Source organism: Rhinoderma darwinii, chromosome 2 (assembly GCF_050947455.1).
Source record: "Rhinoderma darwinii isolate aRhiDar2 chromosome 2, aRhiDar2.hap1, whole genome shotgun sequence".
Taxonomy (NCBI): domain Eukaryota; kingdom Metazoa; phylum Chordata; class Amphibia; order Anura; family Rhinodermatidae; genus Rhinoderma; species Rhinoderma darwinii.
In genome coordinates this window covers 175,016,499-175,042,147 of record NC_134688.1, presented here as the reverse complement: position 1 = coordinate 175,042,147, position 25,649 = coordinate 175,016,499, and the positions used below count along the sequence as shown (strand labels likewise).

The following is a 25,649-nucleotide window of genomic DNA, read 5'->3' as shown; positions in this document are numbered from 1 at the left end:
CAGTGTCATCTTGTACATGAGTCTTTCCTGCCATTTTGGGAAAAACAGCAAAAAGAAATGGCATACATAGAGCATGAAAAAAAAAATAGCTACAAACCAAAATGCTGCGGATGTAGATTTTCACATATTTTACTAGATTTTAGAGTAATGTCTGGCCACAGCATTTATGGGGGGGGGGGGGGAATAGCGTAGTAGATTACGTTATTCCATCCCGCCGGATTCCGCAATAAAGCCTGTGGGTGACATATTCCACTGTAAGGTATACGTCACAGGCATCCTTTCCAATAGCCTGTCATAATGCATCCATAAAAGGATACCATTATAGTCTATGCATGACGGATCCCGTAAACGGATGACTAATAATGGCATCGTCACCTATAGACTATAATGGTATAAGTTTAACGATATGTCATGAACTCTCATAGTTCTAGTTCACAAAGTATCTGTTTAGCGGATACCATGAAAGGCTATGCCACTGCTAGTCACAGCCTCCATGTAAAGAGGATCTGTCACCAGTTTATTAATTTCCTAACTAATCTAATAGGTGCTACGATGCTGAGAACTACAGCGTAAATTTTTTTTAAAATACGTTTATTATTTGCATAGTTAGGTCCATTTTTCTAAATATGCTACTTTGGCTATACTTACTAAATAGGAGGTTACACTTTCTTTTCACTCTGGGTGGTGTAATGTTTCCTGTATGACACTGTCCAATCATCATACAGTTCTCCTCTGCCCAGCCCAGCCACACAGCGTGAACATATAGTATACAGCTTCCATTCCCAACTGTGTTTTGAACTGGTGATATCTCTGGTTGTTTGATAGCTAGAACTGCGACCTGGTGGCATATGAAATATTAGAATCTCCTCTTTCATATGACACCAGAATCACTGTTCTAGGTGGTCCACAGCCTAAGATTTTAACCGATCCCCTCCCCTGCAGCCTCAGTCTCTCACACTGTGTGAAGCAGCTTCATGATGATAGGTCAGAGTCAGAGGCTGTGAGGAAGCTCCACCTCAGGGGAATCGCTGATTAGTAATGCCCAATCTCCCAGCTAAACTAGTGTAACCCAGTGGAACTATACTTCAACAAACTTCTGACGTCATAGTGACGTCAGATGTTTTGGATTGGTGGGACTGGGACCACCACCAATTGCTAAAACGAAGCGGCAGAAGTGCTAATGTGAGCTGCTTCGTTTCAGCTTTTTCCGGAAAGCCGTTGTATCGGAGTACGGGCTCAGACTTTCTATTGAGCCCGCACTCCGCTACATTGATTTCCGGAAAAAGCCGAACAGAAACTAAGCGGCTGAGCGCTCACACGAGCACTTCTGTCGCTTTGTTTTAGAGATTGGTTGGGGTCTCAGTGCTTGGGCCCCCACCAATCAAAACTTCTAACATGTCAGAAGTTTGTAGAACGTTTAGTTACCCTTAAAGGTATATAGGTCGGGAGCTTTTTCCCAATGTTTATGTTAAATGTAAGCAAAAAAGTGATGTGAACATAGCCCAAGATGAGCTATACCACTAGCGAGGATTTGTGTATTAGCATGATCAATTATGTTCAACTATTAACACGTTTTTTTGTTTATCCTTTTATCCAATACGACTGGGCAATAATGGTTCTGATCACTCAGAAACCCTAAGGCCTCATGCACACGACCGTGTTTTTGCGGCCGCAATTCCCCCGAAAATCCACGGGAGAATTTCGGCCCCATTCTTTTCTATGGGGCCGTGCACACGACCATAGTTTTTGCAGTCCATGCACGGCCCGGGAGCCCGGACCGCAGAAAGAACGGGCATGTCTTATTACGGCCCGGTTCTGTGGTCCGGGCTCATTGAAAACAATGGCCGCGGCCATGTGCATGTGCGGGCGGCCTGCGGCTGACAGTCCGCTGACAGTCCGCAGCCGGCCGACCCGAAAATCACGGCCGTGCACACGGCTACGGTCGTGTGCATGAGGCCTAACTATTATTGTTAAGTGTAAACAGACACCACAGTACAAATCGGACAATGACAAATTTTCAGATAGCGGAGGATACGTCCACAGATAGCGGAGGATACGTCCACAGATAGCGGAGGATACGTCCACAGATAGCGGAGGATACGTCCACAGATAGCGGAGGATACGTCCACAGATAGCGGAGGATACGTCCACAGATAGCGGAGGATACGTCCACAGATAGCGGAGGATACGTCCACAGATAGCGGAGGATACGTCCACAGATAGCGGAGGATACGTCCACAGATAGCGGAGGATACGTCCACAGATAGCGGGTTTGCTGCAGGCTATCCACAGCGGTAAATCCACACCAAATAGTTTGGAATTTGGTAAAGATTTCCCTGCATAAAACAGCTGAGTGTCGATGGCGACATTTCCCTGGTCGCCCACTGGTCTCCGTACAACTGGACTCCAGCTGTGATGTGGCTGTGGCTTATATTCCCTGAAGGCTGGGTTTACAAAAACCAGTGGGAACTAGGGAAGCGGTGACAATACAGTGCCAGGGGTGGCAATCATTTTTATTTTAAACTTGCCAGAACTTGCTGATTTTGCTGCAGATAATCCTCAGTAAAATCCACAACAATAGGATTTGAAAATTCACAAAAAAAAAATCCTTGCAGAGTTTGATACGCTGCGGTTTTAAGAATCAGCACCGCAGGTCAATTTCTGTGCGGAAAATTTCTGCAGCGCGTGGATGAGATCTCATCCACTTCGCTGCCACTGTATTCTACTGTGGATTTTCCACCCACAATCCGGATGGAAATTCTGCAGCAAATCCGCTACGGGTGAACAACAGAAGGAGTGTGGAAACACATGAATGATATGCTGCCAACCCAATAGCCGATCAGAAATCCCACACTTTTATGGGGATGCAAATCACGAAGGAATAGGTGTGCTTACAGCACTGACTCCGTGACTCTGCATCGCCCAAATAACGCCAGGTATGCCATTTACAAACAACGCGCACTGTTATTTAACATGTTATGCAAAAAGGTACACCTGGTCAGAAGTGTGTTTAAAAGTCCTACAGCTGATGGCAGGTTCTTACATCAAATGTGAACACAGCCGAATTTTAGAATCTCTCAAATTCAGGAGCAACCAACTATAAGACCCCTACAGTGGACGACTGTCTATAGAATTTGATAAACAGTCTGCCAAACAAGCATCTGGCTAACAAATATCTTCCATGACTGCCCTATAAACATGCAGACGGTCATCCAGCATGTATACCAAAAGGCATAGGAGATAAGCAGTATACAAACCCCTTTGTTGCTGCTTATCTCTAGGGGAAACAAAGGAACAGCATATTAAATCCCAACGTGTTTCTACTGTCAGAGCAATAACCCAGAGCACTTTACACCTGTATATGCCCCTCATATATCAGCACACACATACATACATTTCTATACTTATAGTGGAAACATATGACAAGCCTCCAGTAGCCGGCTGTAATGTGACAGCAGAGGGCTCTGCCGACATGGGCACTTACACAGAGGGCTCTACAGACATGGGCACTTACCTCTAAGTTGAAGTGGCTGCAGCCCTTCAGGAACTCCCTGATGTTTCCCAGGCACTCCGCCTCGGTGCGCGGTTCCGGGTACACCTGCGGGCACAGACAGACACCAGGTTAGCGGCAGGACGGGGTGGCACGGGCGCTCACATAATACTGTATACATTACACGGCGGGAAGCCTCCCTCATACACGTGTCAGTGACTTGTTGTGATTTCCTCACCTCATATATTTATCTCCTCTCTTTCCTTATGCGGCTTTTAATTTAACGCCACCAGGAAGCAAATCCCAGCTCAGGAAATGACGTGCAGTGCAGGGAAGACGCGGCCTCCCCCACCACCAGGCCGGCGTCCACATTACCTGCACTGAGAGGAGAACCGTCCGCGGTAACCCTGTCCCTGCCAGAGCACCAGCACAACGGCGACAAGTCCACACTGACGTGACAATCAGGAATAAAGCTCAGCGCTGTTTACACCAGGCGATACTTTCGCTTCCGTTTTTATGTACAAACAATCAATTCTAAACAATATTTTACCATCATGTTATAAAAATGCTACCAATCGAATAAATCTGAAAGACAACTATGTTACTTGAAAGCCCCATAAGTTTATAAGACTCGAAGAGGGAATGTTTATTTCAAAGAGGGACAAGTGGCAATCAAACACCTCCGGAGCCGCTTATCTCCATAGGGAACAAAGGATTGGTTAGGTTACAATACAACCTGATCCTTTTTTTCCTCAATGTCGGACGTCTGGAGACCTTCAGCAGCATCTGAGAAACTTCCTATAATATGTATGTGGCTATTCCTACACTGATTTTATTTATGCCAAGCAATTTATTGTAGACTTTGTAGCGAGACAGAGTTACAGTGACTTGTCACATGTACATGGCGGTTACGTACGTAGGATCTGTTCACGCCACTTTTGTGGTGTATGTTTGCTGAAAATCTCAAAATACATATACGTGAATAAAGCTGACGCATGGCACTAGTCTCCTTTTGGCTTAGACGCGGGCAGAATGTACTGAAAAACGGAGTTGACTTATTTCACTATATACGAGACTTCCCATCGCATTTATTGATTTTGTCGCCCGCTTTTAACCCTCTCCAGCCCTTCTACATCATTTCTACAGTGTGAAGCCCAAAACTGAATCCCATATTCAAGATGAGGCCTTTATAGAGGGGCAATATTACATTTGGATCAAGGTTTTTATACACCCTAAAATTATGTTTGCTTTTGGAGCTGCTGCATGACATTAAAGTCCAGCTGTTAAAAAAAAAAAGAAAGTTGTAAAATAACAAAACTTTGAAAGAAGGGAGCCGCAGGCCCTGGCAGTGGGGTGGTGGCTGGGGAGAATGGGGACACGTGACCCTCAATCTGACGATCATGGGGGTCCAAGCGGTTGGACCCCCATCGATCTAACAGTAATTTGTTGTGACCAGAATACTCCTTTAAATTGCTAGTCCACACAGTAGGAAAAAATCATCCATAAGGAGTTACATAGTTACATAGTTACATAGTTAGTACGGCTGAAAAAAGACACATGTCCATCAAGTCCAACCAAGGGAAGGGAAAAGGGAAGGAAAAATTTCTACACATAGCAGTTAATATTTTTTTGTTCTAGGAAATTATCTAACCCTTTTTTAAAGCCATCTACTGTCCCTGCTGTGACCAGCTCCTGCGGTAGGCTATTCCATAAATTCACAGTTCTCACAGTAAAGAAGGCTTGTCGCCTCTACAGGTTGAACCTTTTTTTCTCCAGACGGAGGGAGTGCCCCCTTGTTTTTTGAGGGGGTTTTACAAGGAACAGGATTTCACCATATTTTTTGTATGTGCCATTAATATATTTATATAAGTTAATCATGTCCCCCCTTAGTCGTCTTTTTTCAAGGCTAAATAGGTTTAATTATTTCAATCTTTCCTCATAACTTAAATTCTCCATGCCCCTTATTAGCTTCGTTGCTCTTCTTTGTATTTCTTCCAACTCCAGGGCATCCTTTCTATGAACTGGAGCCCAGAACTGAACTGCATATTCTAGATGGGGCCTCACTAATGCTTTGTAAAGTGGCAATATTACATCTCTGTCCCGCGAGTCCATGCCTCTTTTAATACACCACAATATCTTGCTGGCCTTTGAAGCAGCTGATTGACACTGCATGCTGTTATTGAGTTTATGATTTACAAGAACACCCAGATCCTTCTCAACAAGTGACTCCCCCAGTGTAGCTCCCCCTAGGACATATGATGCATGCAGGTTGTTGGTACTCAGATGCATAACTTTACATTTATCTACATTAAACTTCATTTGCCAAGTGGACGCCCAAACACTTAGTTTGTTTAAATCTGCCTGCAATTCACAAACATCTTCCATAGTCTGAACTATATTACATAGCTTGGTGTCATCTGCAAAAATAGAAATAGTGCTATTAATCCCATCCTCTATATCATTAATAAATAAGTTGAATAATAGAGGTCCCAGCACTGAACCCTGGGGTACACCACATATAACTGGGGACCATTCAGAGTAGGAATCATTGACCAGAACTCTCTGGATACGGTCCTTGAGCCAATTCTCAATCCAATTACAAACTATATTTTCTAAACCTATAGTCCTTAATTTACCCATTAGATGTCTATGAGGGACAGTGTCAAATGCCTTTGCAAAGTCCAAAAACACTAAATCCACAGCGGCCCCTCTGTCTAGGCTTCTGCTTACCTCTTCATAAAAACAGATTAGGTTAGTTTGACAACTTCTGTCCTTAGTAAAACCATGCTGGCTGTCACTTATAATGCTATTTATTGTCACATAATCCTGTATATAGTCCCTCAATAGCCCCTCAAACATTTTCCCCACGATGGATGTTAAGCTTACTGGTCTATAATTACCCGGGGAAGACCTAGAGCCCTTTTTGAAAATAGGCACCACATTTGCCCTGCGCCAGTCCCTTGGCACTATACCAGTCACTAGAGATTCTCTGAATATTATGAAAAGGGGGACAGAAATAACTGAACTAAGCTCTTTAAGAATTCTAGGGTGTAACCCATCTGGTCCCGGGGCCTTGTGCACATTTATTTTATTTAATTTAGCTTGGACCATCTCTACATTCATCCAATTCAGTATATCAGCCGATATATTAACAGCACTGGCACCGGCTACATCAGCTGCTCTTTCTTCAGTTGTATATACAGAGCTAAAGAACCCATTTAGTAACTCTGCCTTCTCTTGATCCCCTGTGATCAACTCCCCATTACCATTATCTAGGGGTCCTACATGTTCAGACCTTGGCTTTTTTGCATTTATATACTTGAAGAATTTTTTAGGATTTGTTTTACTATCCTTGGCCACCTGCCTTTCATTTTGTATTTTTGCTAATTTTATTACATTTTTACAGATTTTATTAAGCTCTTTATATTTTACAAAGGCTGCAGCTGTACCCTCAGATTTGTATTTTTTAAATGCCCTTTTTTTGTCATGTATTGCCCCTTTCACAGAAGGTGTAAGCCATGTGGGGTTTAATTTGAGTCGTTTATACTTATTACCTGTAGGAATAAATTTTGCACTATAATAACTCAAAGTAGATTTGAAAATCTCCCATTTATCATTTGTTCCATTATTTGACATTAGTTCTTCCCAGTCCATATCCTGAATTGCAGCCCTCATCCTGGGGAAATTGGCTTTCTTAAAAATTAAATGTTTTTTCCATCCCAGCCTGTGTTTGTTTTTTACAGTATAGGTAAAATGTAACTATATTGTGATCACTGTTACCGAGGTTTTCACGAACATTGACATTCCCAACAAGATCTGCATTATTAGAAATGACCAGATCCAACAGAGCTTCACCTCTAGTCGGGTCTTCCACAAACTGGCCCATAAAATTTTCCTGCAACAGGTTGAGGAAATGTCTCCCCTTTGCAGTTGAAGCCGAACCATGACACCAATTAATATCCCGGAAATTAAAATCTCCCATTATCACTACAGTACCCGCCTGTGCAGCCCGCTCCATCTGTTTATATAGCTGAACTTCCATCTCCTCAGTTATATTGGGGGGTCTATAGATTACACCAAAAGTAATTTTTTTCAGTGTTTACCTCCCTTTCTAGTTCCACCCACAAGGTTTCAACCTCCTCATAGTCTTCACCCACTATTGTCTCTTTCACACTCGCCTTCATATCACTTCTCACATACAGACATACACCACCACCTTTCCTATTTGTCCTGTCTTTCCGAAAAAGTGTAAAACCCTGTAGATTTACAGCCCAGTCATGTGAAGAGTCTAGCCAAGCTTAAGCAACACCAACTATATCTATATTTTCTTCCAGTATCAAGGCCTCCATCTCCCCCATTTTACTTGCTAGACTTCTGGCATTTGTGAACATACACTTTAACTTGCCTGTCAGTTTTTCACTTTTATTATCAGAAATGTGATTTGACATTAATCGGGCCTTTTTATTTACACTGATGTTTTGTAACGAAAGGATCTCCTTATCCTGTTGTCTAGTCCTCTCCCCACATTCTGTTTCTCCCCCCACCAATATAGTCTGACCCCTCTCTAACCTGGCTACCCCTTTTTTTTCTACATTGACCTCCCTCCTCAGCCCTAGTTTAAATACTCCGCCACCCCAGCTAGAATTCTCTCCCCCAGCACAGCGGACCCCCTTCCATTTAGGTGCAAATCATCTGCAGAATACAGTTTGTACCCCAATGAAAAGTCAGCCCAGTGCTCTAGGAACCCAAATCCTTCTCCTCTACACCAAGACTTCAGCCATGCATTTAACTCATGCATTTAACGTCAGTAAGTATGGTTGCGCCACAGCTGACTTGTCTAACATGGATTTGTTGCAGTTTGTTTCCGTTCCAGAAAGTTTCAATTTATTTTGCGGAAACTGCGCTGTTTTTTTCCCGCAAAAAAAACGAAACTGAAAAACGGAAACCAACTGCAACGGAAGCAAATTAATGGTAATACGAACGGAAGCTATGGTTTCCGTTTGGCTTTCCGTTCATCGGCTCCTCCGACGGAAAAGTGGAACGGAACCGATCAACGGAAGCCCAACGCTGATATGAACACACCGTAACCTTTCCACATGCTTGCCCTGTTCGCATCCCTGACTGACGTCCTCTTTAATTCCATTGGTGCCAGATGGTTAACATCATTTTGTCTGTTGAGCGTGCATGGAGAATATTTTTTTCCATAGGCAGACATTGTAAAGTTTTCCACAGTGCAGGTCTACGCTGCGCAAGTAGAATGTAAGTACACCACGTGTGAGTACCCAAACGGAGCCTTCAATGCAACTGTGAACAGGGCCTTAGATCATTGGCCGGCCCTGCCTAAATCAACGTTTTTTTTAACGTCCGTCTCACGGAAGCATTAAAATGAATGTACTTCTATGGGGCTATTCACACAGCCGTTTTTGTTTTTTTTAACGGTACATGGGAATGGCCTGTGAGAAAATAGGACATGTCCCATTTTTGCCCGTTTTCACGGTTCCTACAATAGACTGAAGTCTATGAGGGATCTGTGAAACTGGGTCAAGCACGGGTGCAAATCGGCTGAGAAAAACGATAGTTTTTCACTGCCGATTTGACACCCGTTCGTGTGAATAAGCCCTAACGTAACATCCTAACCAAGTTGAGGCTACCAAAAATAAGCAAACAAATTACAAAACTAGCATTGTGCAACACAAGGATTTACCACTGAAATTATTCCTACGTGAGCTTTTTCCAGCTCCGCATGAGAATTTTGCAGCTGTTCATAGACAATAATAAAAAGGGAATGGCAGAGGTTTTGTAAGCCAGTGTGACATTGCCCTTGGCCAAGTTTTAATCAAACCCAGTCAATATTTTATGTCTATGTGGATGCAGACAAAAAAGAAATAAAGCTTTATAATGTGTCAATATGTTGATTGAATTGCAGAAACACTGTATGACAGCCAACCTGCCTAACATGGTCCAAAGTGGTGTAAATCATTGGAATCACATGGAAAAAACACTAATCCTAAACTTTTTATATATTTTTAGATATTCTATCAAAAACGCAATCATAAAAGTTAAATAGAATGAACAAGGAAAGTTCCTCCTCTCCCATAATTTCCTACAGTTACAGTCTAAGGCCCCATGCACACGACCGTGGAGAAACTCTGTAATTGCGGACCGCAGTACGGTCCGTAATTACAGACCCGCCCGGTTCTATTGACTGCGGACACCTTTCCGTAGCGCTATGGAAAGGTGTCCGTGCCGTAGAACCGTGCCGGGAAATATGGAGCATGTCCTACTTTTCTGATTTTGCAGGCCATGCTCCCATACTTTGTATGGGGGCACGGCACGAAAATGTGGCGCACGGGCTTCGGCGGCCAGCCGTGCCCGCAATCGCGGACTGTGATTACGGGTGCAGCCGTGTGCATGGAGCCTGAGGGCTTATTCAGATGAACGTTGAATACGTCCATGTGACACGGACGCATGTATTTCAATGGGGCCGTTCACGGACCATGTGAAGGATCCTTTGAAAAATAGAACATGTCCTATTTTCTTCAGCTTTCACGGATCCCTCCATAGACTCGAGCCTATGAAGATCCGTGAAAATCCACCGCTATTTTAAAAAATACAGGCGGAACTCACAAGATGGCGTCAGTTGCCGTTGTCCCTTCTGGAGAGGTGCCACTTTATTAAGATGGTTAGTTTCCCTAGACTTTTATATCCCTTTCAAACACTCCCGCTTTTGCTGAGGCATGTGGATGTATCCAAATTGAATTCTTCATTTACAAAATTCATATGGGCAGGAAAGAGGCCCCGCATTGCACTCACTAAACTTATGCTAGGTAAACACGAGGGGGGGCTGAAGTTCCCAAATGTCAGGGGTTATAACGTGATATGTCTTTTCCGCCATGTAGTGGATTGGCTCCACGACACGAGCCATTATTACAATTTAGACCTGTAAGGGGCGTATGCCTCGCCATGGAATTTGAAAGCCTTGTTACACTGTACAGGTAGAGTTGCTTCTCTTCCATGCCGTCTCAAAGCCTCCATTGTCCTGAGAGACACAGTCCTAGCCTGGAAAGCGGTTCGTAAATTCTTTGACCTGCCTCATTTACTCTCTAAACATATGCCGTTGTGTGGGCATCCGGAATTCTTACCGGGAGTAGACTGTGGGGGCAGATTTACCTCTTGGGGGGATGCAAGCCTTAACTGCGCAGGTGACCTTATGCATAAAGAGGAAAGGAGATGGTTGACCGGGTCGGAAATCAATGCTAAACTTAGGCCCTCAGATGGTACTTTTAATTTTATACAAGTTCTCCAGGTGCGTTCATTTTGTACATCTCGGCTAAGGGATTTGAATAAAGAAGCCGCCACACATACTCTAGATGAGGTCATAGGTCCACCGTCTCTTCGGGCGACTATCTCGGGGTTGTATAGGGGACTCTGGGACTGTTTTGTTCGCCCGCGTCCACGAGCTATGTTTAAAGTTTGGGAACGATGGACTCAAGATCCGGCTATAGGGGAGACCATATTGGAAGGTTGGGAGACGGGACGGAAGGTTATCGTGAATGAGAGCTGGAGGGAAACCTATTTTAAGTTAATGCATTCGGCTATATATGGCTTTAATATTTTACCTTCACAGTCCTTCCCCGATCGCATTACTGGTTGCCCCAAATGTAGAACTCCCCTGACTAATTTGTGGCACGGAGTATGGGGTTGTGCTCATACTAAACGATACTAGGTGATGGTACACAACTATATTTCGGATCATTGGAAGACGAAACTTCCAATGACGCCTCAGGCACTGCTGTTCCATCAGGCGCGACCGCCAGAGGACGATGGTAGTCGAGAGACGAGATCTCCCCCTCCCCCCTTGATACACACAATCCTACTGGTGGCCCTGAGATGCCTTCTCTGTAAATGGCTGGAAGCTGACACACCGGGTCTTGACATGATCGTGTTAAGTTTGAAACAGTTATTAGCTCTTGAAAGGGTGGAGGTGGAAAGACGGAAAGAAGCGGGAGCCAAGAAGTTATTTGCTAAATGGCAAATATTTATTGAATTGCATTACACGGCTGCCGATGTGGCAGAAATTGTTACGCCTTTTAGGCACACCGCTTGGTATCATACGCAGCTTCTGGCAGGTAATTTAGGAGGCTTGAAACTTCAGTCTTGATAGGGGATGGTGGGAGGAGATCTCGGGCTCTCGTTAGCACTGGTTTCTTACTATTATAGTCTAGGCACTTTTAATTTTTGATGACCTAAGTCGTGTTCAGAGGTAGGGGAAGTCCTGTTCTTTCATTTGATATGTGAATCGAGACATATGCCATGATTGTATGTTATGTTATTTTGTATTATTTGTAGTTGCGTGTTGTTCATTTATGATGCAACCTTTATGTGATATGTTTATAAGAAAATGTGAAAACTCTCAATAAAAATGATGTTTTAAAAAGAAAAGATCAGTGAAAACTGCAGTTTTTCACGTCCAAGTTTCCCCACATTCGTCTGAATAATCCCTAAAATAAGGTATCCTTGATATGGGTGTCCCACGGTTCCTCTGTACTAGGACTTTTTCTGTATAACAGATTTTCTTGCAGTCTATTTTTGTATACCAGGAAGTATTTCATTTTCCTTTTATGAATGCAATGTCTCGCTCGGTCTTTGCTGATCGGTTCTCCTTGCCACCCCCTCCCCTCCCAGGAACAAGGCTTCCTGGCTGTGGCAGATTCTGCAGCATAGACCTATTTTGAGACTTACTTCCCAGCTTCTAATTCCCTCTCCTCCCTTGTTTTACCTTTTCATCCCTTCTTTCCACTCCTTAACATTAATCTTATGTTGTCTGGTTGAGCTTTGGTCTATTTCTTTGGTCTATTCTGCTCGTGTACTCATGTAGTTGTATCATTATTGCAAAGTTGTTCTCTCTGTTTGTCTGTTATTATGGACTGTAAAGAGCTGCAGAATATGTTGGTGCTATATAAATAATTATTATTATGTGATACATTGTTGCTACAATTTTTTCATGTAACCTATGTTTACAAATAAAGAATGTAAAATACAAATAAATATAATAATATTTTGCTAATAATAATGCCTTCACACAGAGCCATAATAGAGCATAGACGAGGTGAGATTGTTAATTACGGACTTGTCAATATGTTTCCATTCTTTTACACATTTCAAACTACTCTATGGCCTTATTCATACGAGCGTATTTCACGTCCGTGTTATGCGAATTAAAACAACGGACGTCATACGGACCTATGCAATTCAATGTGGCCATTCAGACATTCAGTGTTTTTCATGCAGCGTGTGTCTGCTGCGTGAAACTCACTGCATGTCTTATAATTGTGTGTTTTTTGCGCATCACGCACCCATTAAAGTCAATAGGTGCGTGAAAATCATGGACAGCATTTTTTACACGAGCAAAACAGACACGTTCGTGTGAGTGAATAAGACCTAAGGCTGGATTCAGATGAGCGTGTGCGTTTTGCGCGCGCAAAAAACGCAGCGTTTTTGGCGCATTGCAGTTCCATGTGTCATCAGTATTTGGTGCATGTCTGCGTGATTTTCACGCATATTGCACCCTTATGACACGCGATTGCAATGAACTGTAATGAATTAGCAGCTTTTATTTTTTCCTTCATTTCTTTAACTACTGTAGCGCGAATCACGCGCGACACACGGAAGTGCTTCCGTGTGTTGTGCGCGATTTTCACGCACCCATTGACTTCAATGAGTGCGTGATGCGCGAAAAACGTTCAAATATAGAACATGTCGTGAGTTTTATGCAGCGGACACACGCTGCGTGAAAATCACGGAAGGTCTGAACGGCCCCATTAACTAACATAGGTTAAATACGCTCGTGTGAATCCGGCCTAAGGCCTCATGCACACGACCGTGGCCGTGTGCACGGCCGTGATTTTCGGGTCGGCCGGCTGCGGACTGTCAGCGGACTGTCAGCCGCAGGCCGCCCGCACATGCACATGGCCGCGGCCATTGTTTTCAATGAGCCCGGACCGCAGAACCGGGCCGTAATAAGACATGCCCGTTCTTTCTGCGGTCCGGGCTCCCGGGCCGTGCACGGACCGCAAAAACTACGGTCGTGTGCACGGCCCCATAGAAAAGAATGGGGCCGCAATTCTCCAGTGGATTTTCGGGGGAATTGCGGCCGCAAAAACACCGTCGTGTGCATGAGGCCTTAGGCTGTATTCAGACGAGCATTGTGTCCAAGTGTGTTCCGTTTGTCCGTTCATTATGTCCGTGTTGCATCAGTGACCATCAGTTTTTTACGTCCGTCAATAATAAAAAAACATTCTGCTTTCTTTTCGGCGTCTCCTAGCAACCAATCTATGAAAAACAGACCGAACTCGGATGGTGTTTGTGTGCTGTCCGATTTTTTTTCATGGTCCCATTGAGTTGAATGGGCGAGTCTAGTGCAAGAATCTTACCAAAGTTCTGTTCGGAAAATCAGGCATGCAAATTTGCCCATTTACTTTAATGTTGTCAGTGTTCAGTCTCTGTGCAGTCCGTTCTACACTCAGGCAGCAGACGAACATGAACATAATGTGGGACCAACTGGGTCAATAATAAACTCTCGCTCGGTTACCATTTCAATTGAGATTGATTCTTTAAGTATTTATATTATTAATACATTTTCAACCCATTAAATTCAGGAAAATGGTGGCAGTCTCGTCTTTATTGAGGGTAATATATTTGGTCATGGAGAAACTTCTCATGTGGATACAGCAATTCCTGCCTTCCCCAATCATATTATTCACAAATTTAAAGGGTTGTCTCATAAAGGCAAACTCTGCCCATATGACCTAAAAGGGGCAAACATACGTACGTATAGATGAAAGTCCCCACCGCTCTACACTCTATAAGGGGCGAAAGTGTTTAAGTTAAAGGGGTTTTCCCATCAGGGTCATTTATGGCATATCCACAGGATATGTCATAAATGTCAGATAGATGTGGGTCCCACTTCTGGGACCCGCACCTATATCTAGAACTGGGCCCCATAAACCCCTTTCTACTGCTGACGTGTGTAATTCCTGACCATGAAGAGAAAAACAGCGTAGCTCGCTGAGCTATGCTGTTTCGTTAGGTCTTATTCAGACGAACGTGATATACGTCCATGCAACGCGCGGTATTTTCACGCGCCTCGCACGGACCTATGTTAGTCTATGGGGCCGTGCAGACTGTCTGTGATTTTCACTCAGCGTGTGTCCGCTGCGTAAAATTCACGACATGTCCTATATTTGTGCCTTGTTGGCGCATGACGCACCCATTGAAGTCAATGGGTGCGTGAAAATCACACGCAGAACACGATAGCACTTCCGTGTGACGCGCGTGATTCGCGCAACAGCAGTAAAAACTATGAATGAAAACAAAAGCGCCACGTGCTTTTTTGTTTACAAACATACAAACAGTGTCATAATGATGGCGGCTGCGCGAAAATCGCACAGCCCCGCCTCATACGCGGCTGACACACGGAGCGGTTATGGACCTTTTGCGCTCGCAAAACGCACACGCTCGTGTGAATCCGGCCTAAGTCCCATAAAACTGAATGGTAGTTACAGAAACAGCGTAGCTCGCATGCTACGCTGCTTCCGTAACGGCCATTCACTACTAAGGGACTTACGAAAACAGCATAGCTCAGCGAGCTACGCGGATTTCTTCTCCATGTTCGGGAATCACACACGTCAGCAGGAGCTCAGAGCAGTAGAAAGGGGTTTATGGGGCCCCGTTCCAGATATAGGTGTGGGTCCCAGAGGTGGGACCCACATCTATCTGACATTTATGGCATATCCTGTGGATATGCCATAAATGACCCTGATGGGAAAACCCCTTTAAAGGGGTTGTCCGAGATACCAACATTTTTTCAAAAACTGTGTCATACATTACCCCTTATACAGACAACCTAAATAAAGCATTATTTTTAAAAAAAATTCTACTTACCACATTTCTTCTTTGAGTTTAGCACAGTTTGTTTACATGCAGTTCAGCTCTGGTTTGTTGATCTTTCCTTGTTATGAAACTTTTTTCCCGTGCACGCTCATTGCAGGCTGCAATGAGCGTGCACATACCTTCCAAGAGTTCATGTGAGCTGTCCCTGCTCCTCCCGCTGACCTCCTTCACTGGACTGGTCTCCTTGCTGACATTCTTGAAGGATGATGAGCAAATGTTCTCCCCCCATTATGTTTTTCACATTTATGTTTTCTTTCTCTTTTCAGGTCTATAAACCTCTTCGTGTCTCCCCTCACCCTCGTCCACCCTCACCCTCGTCCACCCTCTTCTATCTCATGTCTCTCTCCACTAAGGCTATGTTCACACAGAGTTTTTTTGCAGGAAGAATATCTGCCTCAAAATTCCGTCTTGAAGTTTGCGGCAGATTTACCTCTCCCTGCACGTTGATTTTTGCGTCGTTTTTACCCGTTTTTTGTGCGCTGTTTGCGTATTTGTTTGCCGCTTTGTTCGGGGCGTTTTTCGCTTTGTTTATCTTGGCGTTTTTTGCTTGTTTGTTTGCGTCTTTTTTTGCGATGTTTTTTGCTGTGTTTTCCATTTCGTTTATCGTAGCCTTTTTCACGTCGTTTATCATTTCTTTTTTTGCGTCGTTGTTTGCGCCTATTTTTGCTGCGTTTTTCGTTGCGTCTTTCGTGGCGTTTTCCCAGTTGATTTTCGCTGCGTTCTTTGCCTCTGTTTGCGGCGTTTCTCGCGTCTTTTTCCGCTATGTTTTTCGCAGCTTTTTCCGTGGCGTTTATCGTAGCCTTTTTTGCGTCGTTTTTCGCGTCTTTTTTTGCGGTTTTTTTTTCTGCGTTTTTCATTGCGTCTTTCGTGTCGTTTTCCCTGTCGTTTTTCGTGGCGTTCTTTGCCTCTTTGTTCGCGGCTTTATTTGTGATGTTTTTCGCGGCATTTATCGTAGCCTTTTCGGCGTTTTTTTTTTGCGTCTGTTTTTTGCGGCATTGTTTGTGGCTTTTTTTGATGCGTTTTTTGCGTTGTTTTCCGTGGCGTTTTTCGCCCGCGGCAATTGAGCGCCGCAGGCATAAAACAACGCGAAATACGCTTTCTCTGCCTCCCATTGAAGTCAATGGGAGGTCAGAGGCGTAAACGCCCAAAGATGGAGCATGTCGCTTCTTTTTCCCGCAAGGCAGTTTTAATGCTCGATTTTAATGCTTCTTACAACAAATTGCAGCATAAATCACGCACCAAACACGCTTGTTTGGTGCATGGTTTTCAAGCATGCATCTACTTGAGTGTAGGTGCATGATAACGCACCAATAGAGGACATGCAGTATGTTTCACGCAGCGGACTCTCGCTGCGTGAAAACGGCCCCATTGAAATAAATGGGTCGCGTGTGCTGTGCGTGGTTTCGACGTGGTGTGAATGGGGCCTTATGCGCGATTTACACTAGCGTGAATCAAGTCTGTGTGCTGTGCTTTGAAAAAACGCACAACACACGCAACCCATTTATTTCAATGGGGCCGTTGACACATGTGTGACTTTTCACGCAGCGAGAGTCCGCTGCGTGAAACATACTGCATGTCCTCTATTGGTGCGTTATCATGCACCTACACTCACATTGAAGTCAATGCGTGCGTGAAAACCACAAACAGCACACGCGTGTTTGGTGCGTGATTTACACAGCAATTTGTTGTAAAAAAGAAGGTAAAAATGGGCTGGCTTTGTGAGTGCGTGAATAACACATGACAATCGAAAAGCACGCTGATGCATAAGGGCGGATTTAAACGAGCGTGTGCGTTTTGCGCACACAAATACGGTGGCGTTTTGCGTGCGCAAAATGCACTTGACAGCTCCGTGTCATGTTCATACGGATGCGCGGCTGCGGTTTTCGCGCAGCCGCCATCATTATGACACTCTGGATGTTTGTAGCACGTGGTGCTTTTCTGTTTACATTCATTATTTTACTGCTGTTGCGCGAATCACGCTCGTCCCACGGAAGTGCTTCCATGGGATGCGCCTGATTTTCACGCACCTATTGACTTCAATGGGTGCGTGATGCTTGAAAAACGCAGAAATATAGAACATGTCGCGAGTTTACGCAGCGGACTCACGCTGCGTAAAACTCACGGACTGTCTGCACTGCCCCATAGACTTGCATAGGTCTGTGCGACCCGCGTGAATACCACGTGGGTTGCACGGACGTATAGCACGTTCGTGTTAATCCGCCCTAACGCAAACACACGGATGGGATTGACGCAAGTTTTTCACGCGCGGAAAATACACACACTAGTGTGCATGAAGCCTTACTAATGGACGCTGTTAGACAGTGGCCATTAATAATGAACTAATAATAAATTTTTAAATAAATGAGAAGGACATAGAAAAAATATTGTAATAAAATAACACACACAACACTGGTTAACGATTTTATTAAAAATAAAAAAAGGTGTCATTGAAGTAGTCCTTGAACTTGATGTAGTACCAAGGACCCAAACTGTAGAGGGATGCTTAGATACACTGCTCATGTGTGATACTGTTAGACCATGTATCTAAGCCTACCACAAGGTAGCCTTAGTAACATTACCCAAGCAGACAGTGTCACACATGGGCCATGTATCTAAGAATACCACATGTTAGGCTTAGATACAGGGCCCCAAAACACTAATCTTAGGGTATGTTCACACGGCAGCGTCCATAACGGCCGAAATTACGGGGCTGTTTTCAGAAGAAAACAGCCCTGTCGTTTCAGCCGTAACGGCATGTGCAGGCGCTTGAACGCCGCGTCCATTACGGACGTAACTGTAGCTGGTTTTCCATGTAGTCCATGGAAAACGGCTCCATTTACGTCTGAAGAAGTGACATGACACTTCTTTGGCGCGGGCGTCTATTTACGCGCCGTCTTTTGACAGTGACGCGTAAATATACGCCTCGTGTGAACAGACAAGCGTCAGCCCATTGCTTTCAATGGGCAGATGTTTGCCAACGATTTCAAGCCATAATTTCGGACGTAATTCGGGGGTTAATACGCCCGAATTACGTCCGTAAATAGGCCGTGTGAACATACCCTTATACAGGAATAAAAAGAATGTCATCTGGGGTCCTGTATCTAAGCCTACATTGTGTTAGGCTTAGATACAAGCTCCATGTGTGACACTGTTTGTTAGACCCTGTATCTAAGCCTAACAATGTAGGCTTAGATACAGGACCCCAGAAGATCTTATCTAGTTCAGGACCAGACACCGTTTAGCCATTTTTAGCACGTGTTAGTTAAATGGCTATAACTTTTTTATTTGTTGCGCTAACGACGTTATTTTTGCGGCGTTTTTTCCGTAGACAATGCAGGTTTATTTTTTTTATCGTTTTTATACACACCTTTTTTGCCATTTTAGAATTTTCATTCATAAAGTTTGAAAATAATAGTAAAAAAATAAGCTTTTTTACGTTTCAGCTATTTTTTTGGTAATAACATAGTTTTACCCTAAAATAGACCTTTTATTTGTGATCGTCATTGTCTACCGTAAATTTCTATATATTACATGTCTATATTAGGGTAATTGGGTCAGCGCTAGCGTTACAACAATGATTGACAGGGGGAACGGTATTTTTTTGGGGTATTTTATGTGTATTTATTATTTAATATTTTTTTGTACTTTCCTATTTTTTTATTATTATTGTCTGTCCCTCAAAGGTCAAAAAAGACCTTTGGGGAACATTATATATTTTTTTTACACCATCTTTTCCACTGTAACTGGAGCTGCACAGCAGCCCCAGCTACAGGGGAAATCAGCCCTCTCATAGTGACGATTGTCACTAATAGGGCTGTGCTGGGTCTGATTAGACCCAGCAGCAGTCTGCCACTAACGGTACCCGGTGATCATGTGACCAGTCACATGATCACCGGGAGGAATAGAGACAGCGCCGCTGCTGCTGTCTCTATTCCTATACACAGCGTTCATTGAGCGCTGTGTAAAAAGACATCGGAGAAGACAGAAGCAGCGAAAGCTGCTTCTATCTTCTCCTCCGGGTCCCCGGCAGTCACTGACAGCCGGAGACCCGACATTCCCGCAGGTGCCGTCCCTCTTCACTTTTTTCACTGTGAACACGCATAGGCGCGCTCACAGTGAAAAAAAGCTGCATAGGCTGGGCGGGCACCCGCAGAAACGACACGTCTCCAGTGACGTGTCGTGTCCCATCCGAGGTCTCGCTGGGGCGAGACCATGTGATCGGGACACGACACGACAGTGGAGGAGGAAGAAAACGTGACGTCAGAAGACAGGTGATCGGAAGAAAAGAGCTGCCAGAACGGAGAACAGAAGCAAGATTGCACAGGTAAGTATATTAGGGAATATTTAATGTGTGTATTGTGTGTTTAACTTTTAAATAAAAATTTATCTCGGACAACCCCTTTAAGCTTTCTCATTGATCCATGTTTTTATCAGAAAAATTTGTGGCCTAAGCCTCTTCATTCCCATGATGGCCATATACATAAGATGACCTCCCCAGCGTCTATGTTTATTTCAATGAGAAAGGGAAATCAGGGGCTTATCTCCTGGCAGAACAAAGGATTATCGTTTCCCCCCAGCATCTGAGGTCAGGGGCCCACTTCATACATATTAGATTATTGGCGGTTTCCATTGGAATTGGTAGGATCCACTGACATCTATCTAACGCAGAGCTTATCAAACTTTTTCTGCTCACCATGTTAAACATGGTAATACACCGACCTGTACGAAGTCTATGACAAAATTAAAAATGCACCTCAGTTTATCTTTCATTTGTCTCCTGAACCCAAAATAAATAATAATTTTTAAAAAAAGGCCAAAAGCAGTCAACTATGTTGCTAAAGCAGAAATTGGGACAGAGAGAGAAGGCCCTGTGCACAATATGATCACTTCTGCCAATAATGCCTATCCAGCTGCGCCTCACCAACAGGGGGGAACATTACAGTTTGAGAAGCCCTGATCTAATATGTATGGGCTGCTCTACTCTCCATATAATACAGTTACTTAGTCATTGAATAATCCAGATAATACAGAATGCTTAGATAATTACCAGAATTTAGCTTGGGGTGTTGGTAGCTCTCTTTAATCCATTTATTGAACCCAGAGAGTATTTTTTTAAACTTTTCTCTATTGAAGACTATTTTATGTTGAATTGCACCAGTACAAGTGCCACAATCCTAGGCTTCTCCTCACACGATGTACTCTTATGCCTCACGCACACGACAGTGCGCGCCGGCCGAGTCCCGTCAGTAATCCGAGGAAAGATAGGACATGGTCTATCTTTCCACGGATCGCAGAATTGGAATAGTTTTCACCCGCTAAAGTGAATGGGTCCGTGAAGGCTATTGGGTGCCACTCAGATGCAGCTAAAAACAGCCCGAGTGGCACATCGGTCATGTGCAACTGGCATTATAATCATCCAAGCTGAATTCACTGGTGAGGAGTACGTGAATGAATCCGATATTATGAGAGGTGGAAGTGTAGCGAAAGATGCCGGTGCCCTCAAGTATGTGAGGGTGTGAGACGTAAGGGTAACCAATAATAGGCAGATTTTACGGATGTAGCTATACAAACAAAAGCTCTATGGTAACTTCTTACCAGTTACCACAGTATGGATTCTTCCTGATACATATTTTACTGGCCTCTTATGTGCGGCTCCTGACTAAGTAACACCATGCCAAACAAGTGTCCAGGATTCAATGAGTCCTTCATGGGGATTCCTGACACTATCTGTGGGTGCAAGACATCTGTGATCTATTCTGCCCAACTTGTCTTCTCCAGTGCTGATCTCTGAATGTGGAGACGGGCACAGAAAGAGATCACTACCTTTAAAGAGGCTCTGTCACCAGATTTTGCAACCCCTATCTCCTATTGCAGCAGATAGGCGCTGCAATGTAGATTACAGTAACGTTTTTATTTTCAAAAACGAGCATTTTTGGCCAAGTTATGAGCATTTTTATATTTATGCAAATGAGCCTTTCTTAAGTACAAGTGGGCGTGTTTAAAGTTAAGTACAAGTGGGCGTGTATTGTGTGTGTACATCTGGGCGTTTTTACTTCTTTTACTAGCTGGGCGTTGTGAATAGAAGTGTATGATGCTGACGAATCAGCATCATCCACTTCTCTTCGTTAACACCCAGCTTCTGGCAGTTCACAGACACACAGCGTGTCCTCGAGAGATCACGTTGTGACGTCACTTCCTGCCCCAGGTCCTGCATCGTGTCGGACGAGCAAGGACACATCGGCACCAGGCGACAGAGGCTACATCGACTTACCTGCAAACGCCGATGCTGCTGCAGAATCATCTGTAGCCTCAGATGTACACACACAATACACGCCCAGTTGTACTTAAGAAAGGCTCATTTGCATAAATACAAAAATGGTCATAACTTGGCTAAAAATGCTTGTTTTTGAAGAAAAAAAAATGTTACTGTAATCTACATTGCAGCGCCGATCTGCTGCAATAGCAGATAGGGGTTGCAAAATCTGGTGACAGAGCCTCTTTAAATGGATGCTGATTGGCTGCTCACATGTACGTTCCTGTGCAGGATCAGGTAAGAAATAAGTAGAACTGCCGCTGGCAAAATTTGTATGGCATTTCAAAGACTTTTCCCTGTGTTTTCATGGGTTTCCTCCGGCTACTCCGGTTTCCTCCTACACTCCACAAAACATGCAGATAGGGAATTTAGATTGTAAGCTCTATTGGTTACAGTGAGTGATGACAACTGAACAATGCTGAGGAATATACTGACGCTATATAAGTAATAAAAACTGGCACATTTACAATGTTTTTATGAACTCTTTTTCGAGAAGTCATTTTGATTCAGTACTGGAATATGTAAAACAGCCTGGCCTATACAAGACATATCAAAAAAATATTTGTTTTGCAATATGCACAATTTCTAATATCATAATAAAACGTAACAAACATGGTAAAAAGCACATAGTATAAAAACAATAGGAAGAAAATACGGCTGCCTCACATTAACATATTTGTAAGGCTAGATTCATACAAGCCTTTCCGTTTTACGTCTGCAAAAAAACGGACACGTTTTTCATGCGTTGCAGTTCCGTGTGCGATCAGTGTTTGTTCCGTGTGATATCAGTTGTTGATGTCAGTGTTGGTGCACATTTCTTTATATTTGTTTATTTTTCTCTGCATTTCAAGGAACTGGTGCGTGAATCACGGACAGCACGCGGATGTGCGTCTGTGTGCTTTTCTTGATTTTCACGCACCCATTGATTTCAACGGGTGCGTGATCCGCAAAAAAGAACACAAGTATAGGACATGCAAGGAGTTTCACGCAACGGAAACATGCTGCGTGAAAAACACTGTAGGTACCAATGGCCCCATTGAATTGCATAGGTCCGTGTAACGGCCGTCGCATGGACGTATTCAACGTTCGTGTGAATAAGGCCTTACATTAGTATTTTGCCCACAGGAGAATAAAACGAGATAACATACAGACGCTGTAACACGTAGCAAGTTACGCCAATGATCATTTCGATCACTCATAAAAAAACAGCTAGGTGTATTTAATAAGCTTCTGGCTATCATTGAGGAGATGTGATGATCAGCAGCATGTGACACAGAAGCCTCCTCTAGCTGCTTATCATTGGTTGTAGTGTAGATCTCCACCAGTAGGAGCTTCTGGGAAGATCTCACACTGACAAAGAGCACAGCTGTCATAGCCATATCCTCCCCTAGAAGCATAGATATACCCTCACATCAATATACTACACAGCCCACCAGAACAGGGGTCACAAGCACCACCACTAGAACTATCACTGGTCCTGTGCATCACATAAACACTATGAGCACTGGTCAAAAACACATGATAGATAGATAGATAGATAGATAGATAGATAGATAGATAGATAGATAGATAGATAGATAGATAGATAGATAGATAGATAGATAGATAGATAGATAGATAGATAGATAGATAGATAGATATGAGAGATAGATAGATAGATAGATAGATAGATAGATAGATAGATAGATAGATAGATAGATAGATAGATAGATAGATAGATAGACAGACAGACAGACAGACAGATGATAGATAGATAGATAGATAGATAGATAGATAGATAGATAGATGTGTGTGTATATATATATATATATATATATATATATATATATATATATATATATATATATAGATAATATATATATACACTGTGTTTATTTAGGAATGTGTTTAAGAAATAGATAAGAATAAAGGGGGAGGCCATAGGTGCTTATGTATAATGTGTTTGTGTATATATATATATATATATATATATATATATATATATATATATACATACACACATACAATAATATACATACACATACAACGGTCTCCCAGGGGTTACTATGTGTCTGTTGTCTGACAATGACCCCGAGCATTTGGGCCCCCTGTGTGTATGGTGAGGGCACCTCCTCCATCTCCAGCTGTCGGCCCCATAACCCTACAGAGTGGGGGCGGTGGTGGTGCTGCTCATTAACCCCCGCCGTGCCGCAGTAGACGCTTTGAGCCCCAGGCTGGTTACCTTGTCTATGGTGCCCGGTAGCAGCCTCTCCAGCAGCCTGCATAGCACCACCCCGTCCTTCAGGGACGTCTGCAGGAAGCCCTCCGGGTCGGAAATAGTCTTCTTGGGAGACTCCAGCACCCCGAGTGTTATGAGCCATGTAACGGTCTGCTCTGCTGAATTCATGGCTCACTGAGGATACTGCCTGATACTGCAGGAACAAGGGGGGCAGGGGCAGCCAGCGCAGGGTCCCCCAAATACAGCCCCTTCCCCCCTTTCTGAGGAGATCCGCTGGCGATTTCCCGTAGTTCACATTGAAGCCTAGGCTGCTGCTGCTGATCCCGATCCCTCCTTTCCTGGGTAGATGCAGATGATGACGTCTCGATGCTGTAGAAAATGCAGCAGGTCCGCTCCCTCCTCCTCCTATTCCTGGCTTTCCCTCGCTGCCCCCCTTTCTTTCATGGCCGGGCCCTGGCTGCCTGTCATTACATACACAACCTGCAGTGGCTGAACTCTTCCCAGGATACTGGAGATCACTGGCACTGTATTTACTGTATATGCCAGTGCAGAGGGAGGAACATCCAGACCCAATGTATCTACATTCAACCCCTGGCATGCATGAAAGGGCAGCAATGTATCCTGGCATGCTGGACCACAGAATACTTACTGCCATTGCTATATACAGCTAACATTTACCCAAAGCCTGCTATCACTTACTCCCCAAAGTGCCATAGAAATAATGATTTTTATACAATGGGATCCACAAGGGGCCCGTGTTACCTTTGATAACCATGCCCCTATGGTGCCAAAGTCATGAGAGGCCAGTGGCGCTGCTAGGGTGTTAAAAGATATGGGGCACGAGCCCCGAGACATATTCCCCCCCCCCCGGAAAGTAAATAGATTTCTACACACATATCGGCGATCGCATCGCATATCTATAAGACTAAGGCTGGAGTCACACGACCATGTTACGTCCGTAATGGACGGAACGTATTTCGGCCACTAATCCCGGACCGAACACACTGCAGGGAGCCGGGCTCCTAGCATCATAGTTATGTACGACGCTAGGAGTCCCTGCTTCGCTGCAGGACAACTGTCCCGTGCTGTAATCATGTTTTCAGTACGGGACAGTAGTTCCATGGAGAGGCAGGGCCTAGCATCGTACATAACTATGATGCTAGGAGCCCGGCTCTCTGCAGTGTGTTCGGTCCGGGATTAGCGGCCGAAATACGTTCCGTCCATTACGGACGTAACATGCTCGTGTGAATCCAGCCTAAGGCTCCTATAGCTGCACCGCTGGATAGAATTGGATGCATTGTCTCAGCAGACAGTATCACACATGATAGGCTTAGATACAGGGCCCCAGCAGACAGAATCATACATGATAGGCCTAGATACATGGCCCAGCAGACAGTATCACACATGATACTTACATACAGGGCCCCAGCAATAAGTATCCTTGTACTAACATATGTTCACCCCCAAAAAAATGTGTGTGCGTGCATGTATATATATGTGTATATGTATGTGTGTGTGTGTATATATATATATATATATATGAGACAACATATCTATAGCACTATGACCATATAGCTATAGATAGGATTAGATACAGTGGCTCAGCAGACAGTATCAAACATGATATGATTAGATATAGGGCCCCAGCAAAGGTAAGTATAATAATTGTTTTGCTT

At 43.9% G+C, this 25,649-nt stretch overlaps 1 protein-coding gene across 2 annotated transcripts in view; it reads right to left on the bottom strand.

Moving 5' to 3' along the window:
- The window catches only part of ARHGEF7 (Rho guanine nucleotide exchange factor 7), a 149,497-nt gene extending 125,066 nt beyond the window's left edge, over positions 1 to 24,431 (bottom strand). Inside the window, exons 1-2 of one of the 2 annotated variants that reach the window (XM_075852516.1) lie at positions 23,977 to 24,431; positions 3,515 to 3,598 (exon numbers count right to left, since the gene is read on the bottom strand). In XM_075852516.1, the coding sequence (XP_075708631.1) occupies positions 3,515 to 3,598; positions 23,977 to 24,141 (249 nt within the window). In that variant the 5' untranslated portion in view covers positions 24,142 to 24,431. The remainder of the gene's footprint in view (positions 1 to 3,514; positions 3,599 to 23,976) is intronic. The other variant, XM_075852517.1, reaches the window with a different exon arrangement.
- Positions 24,432 to 25,649: the final 1,218 nt, after the last annotated feature.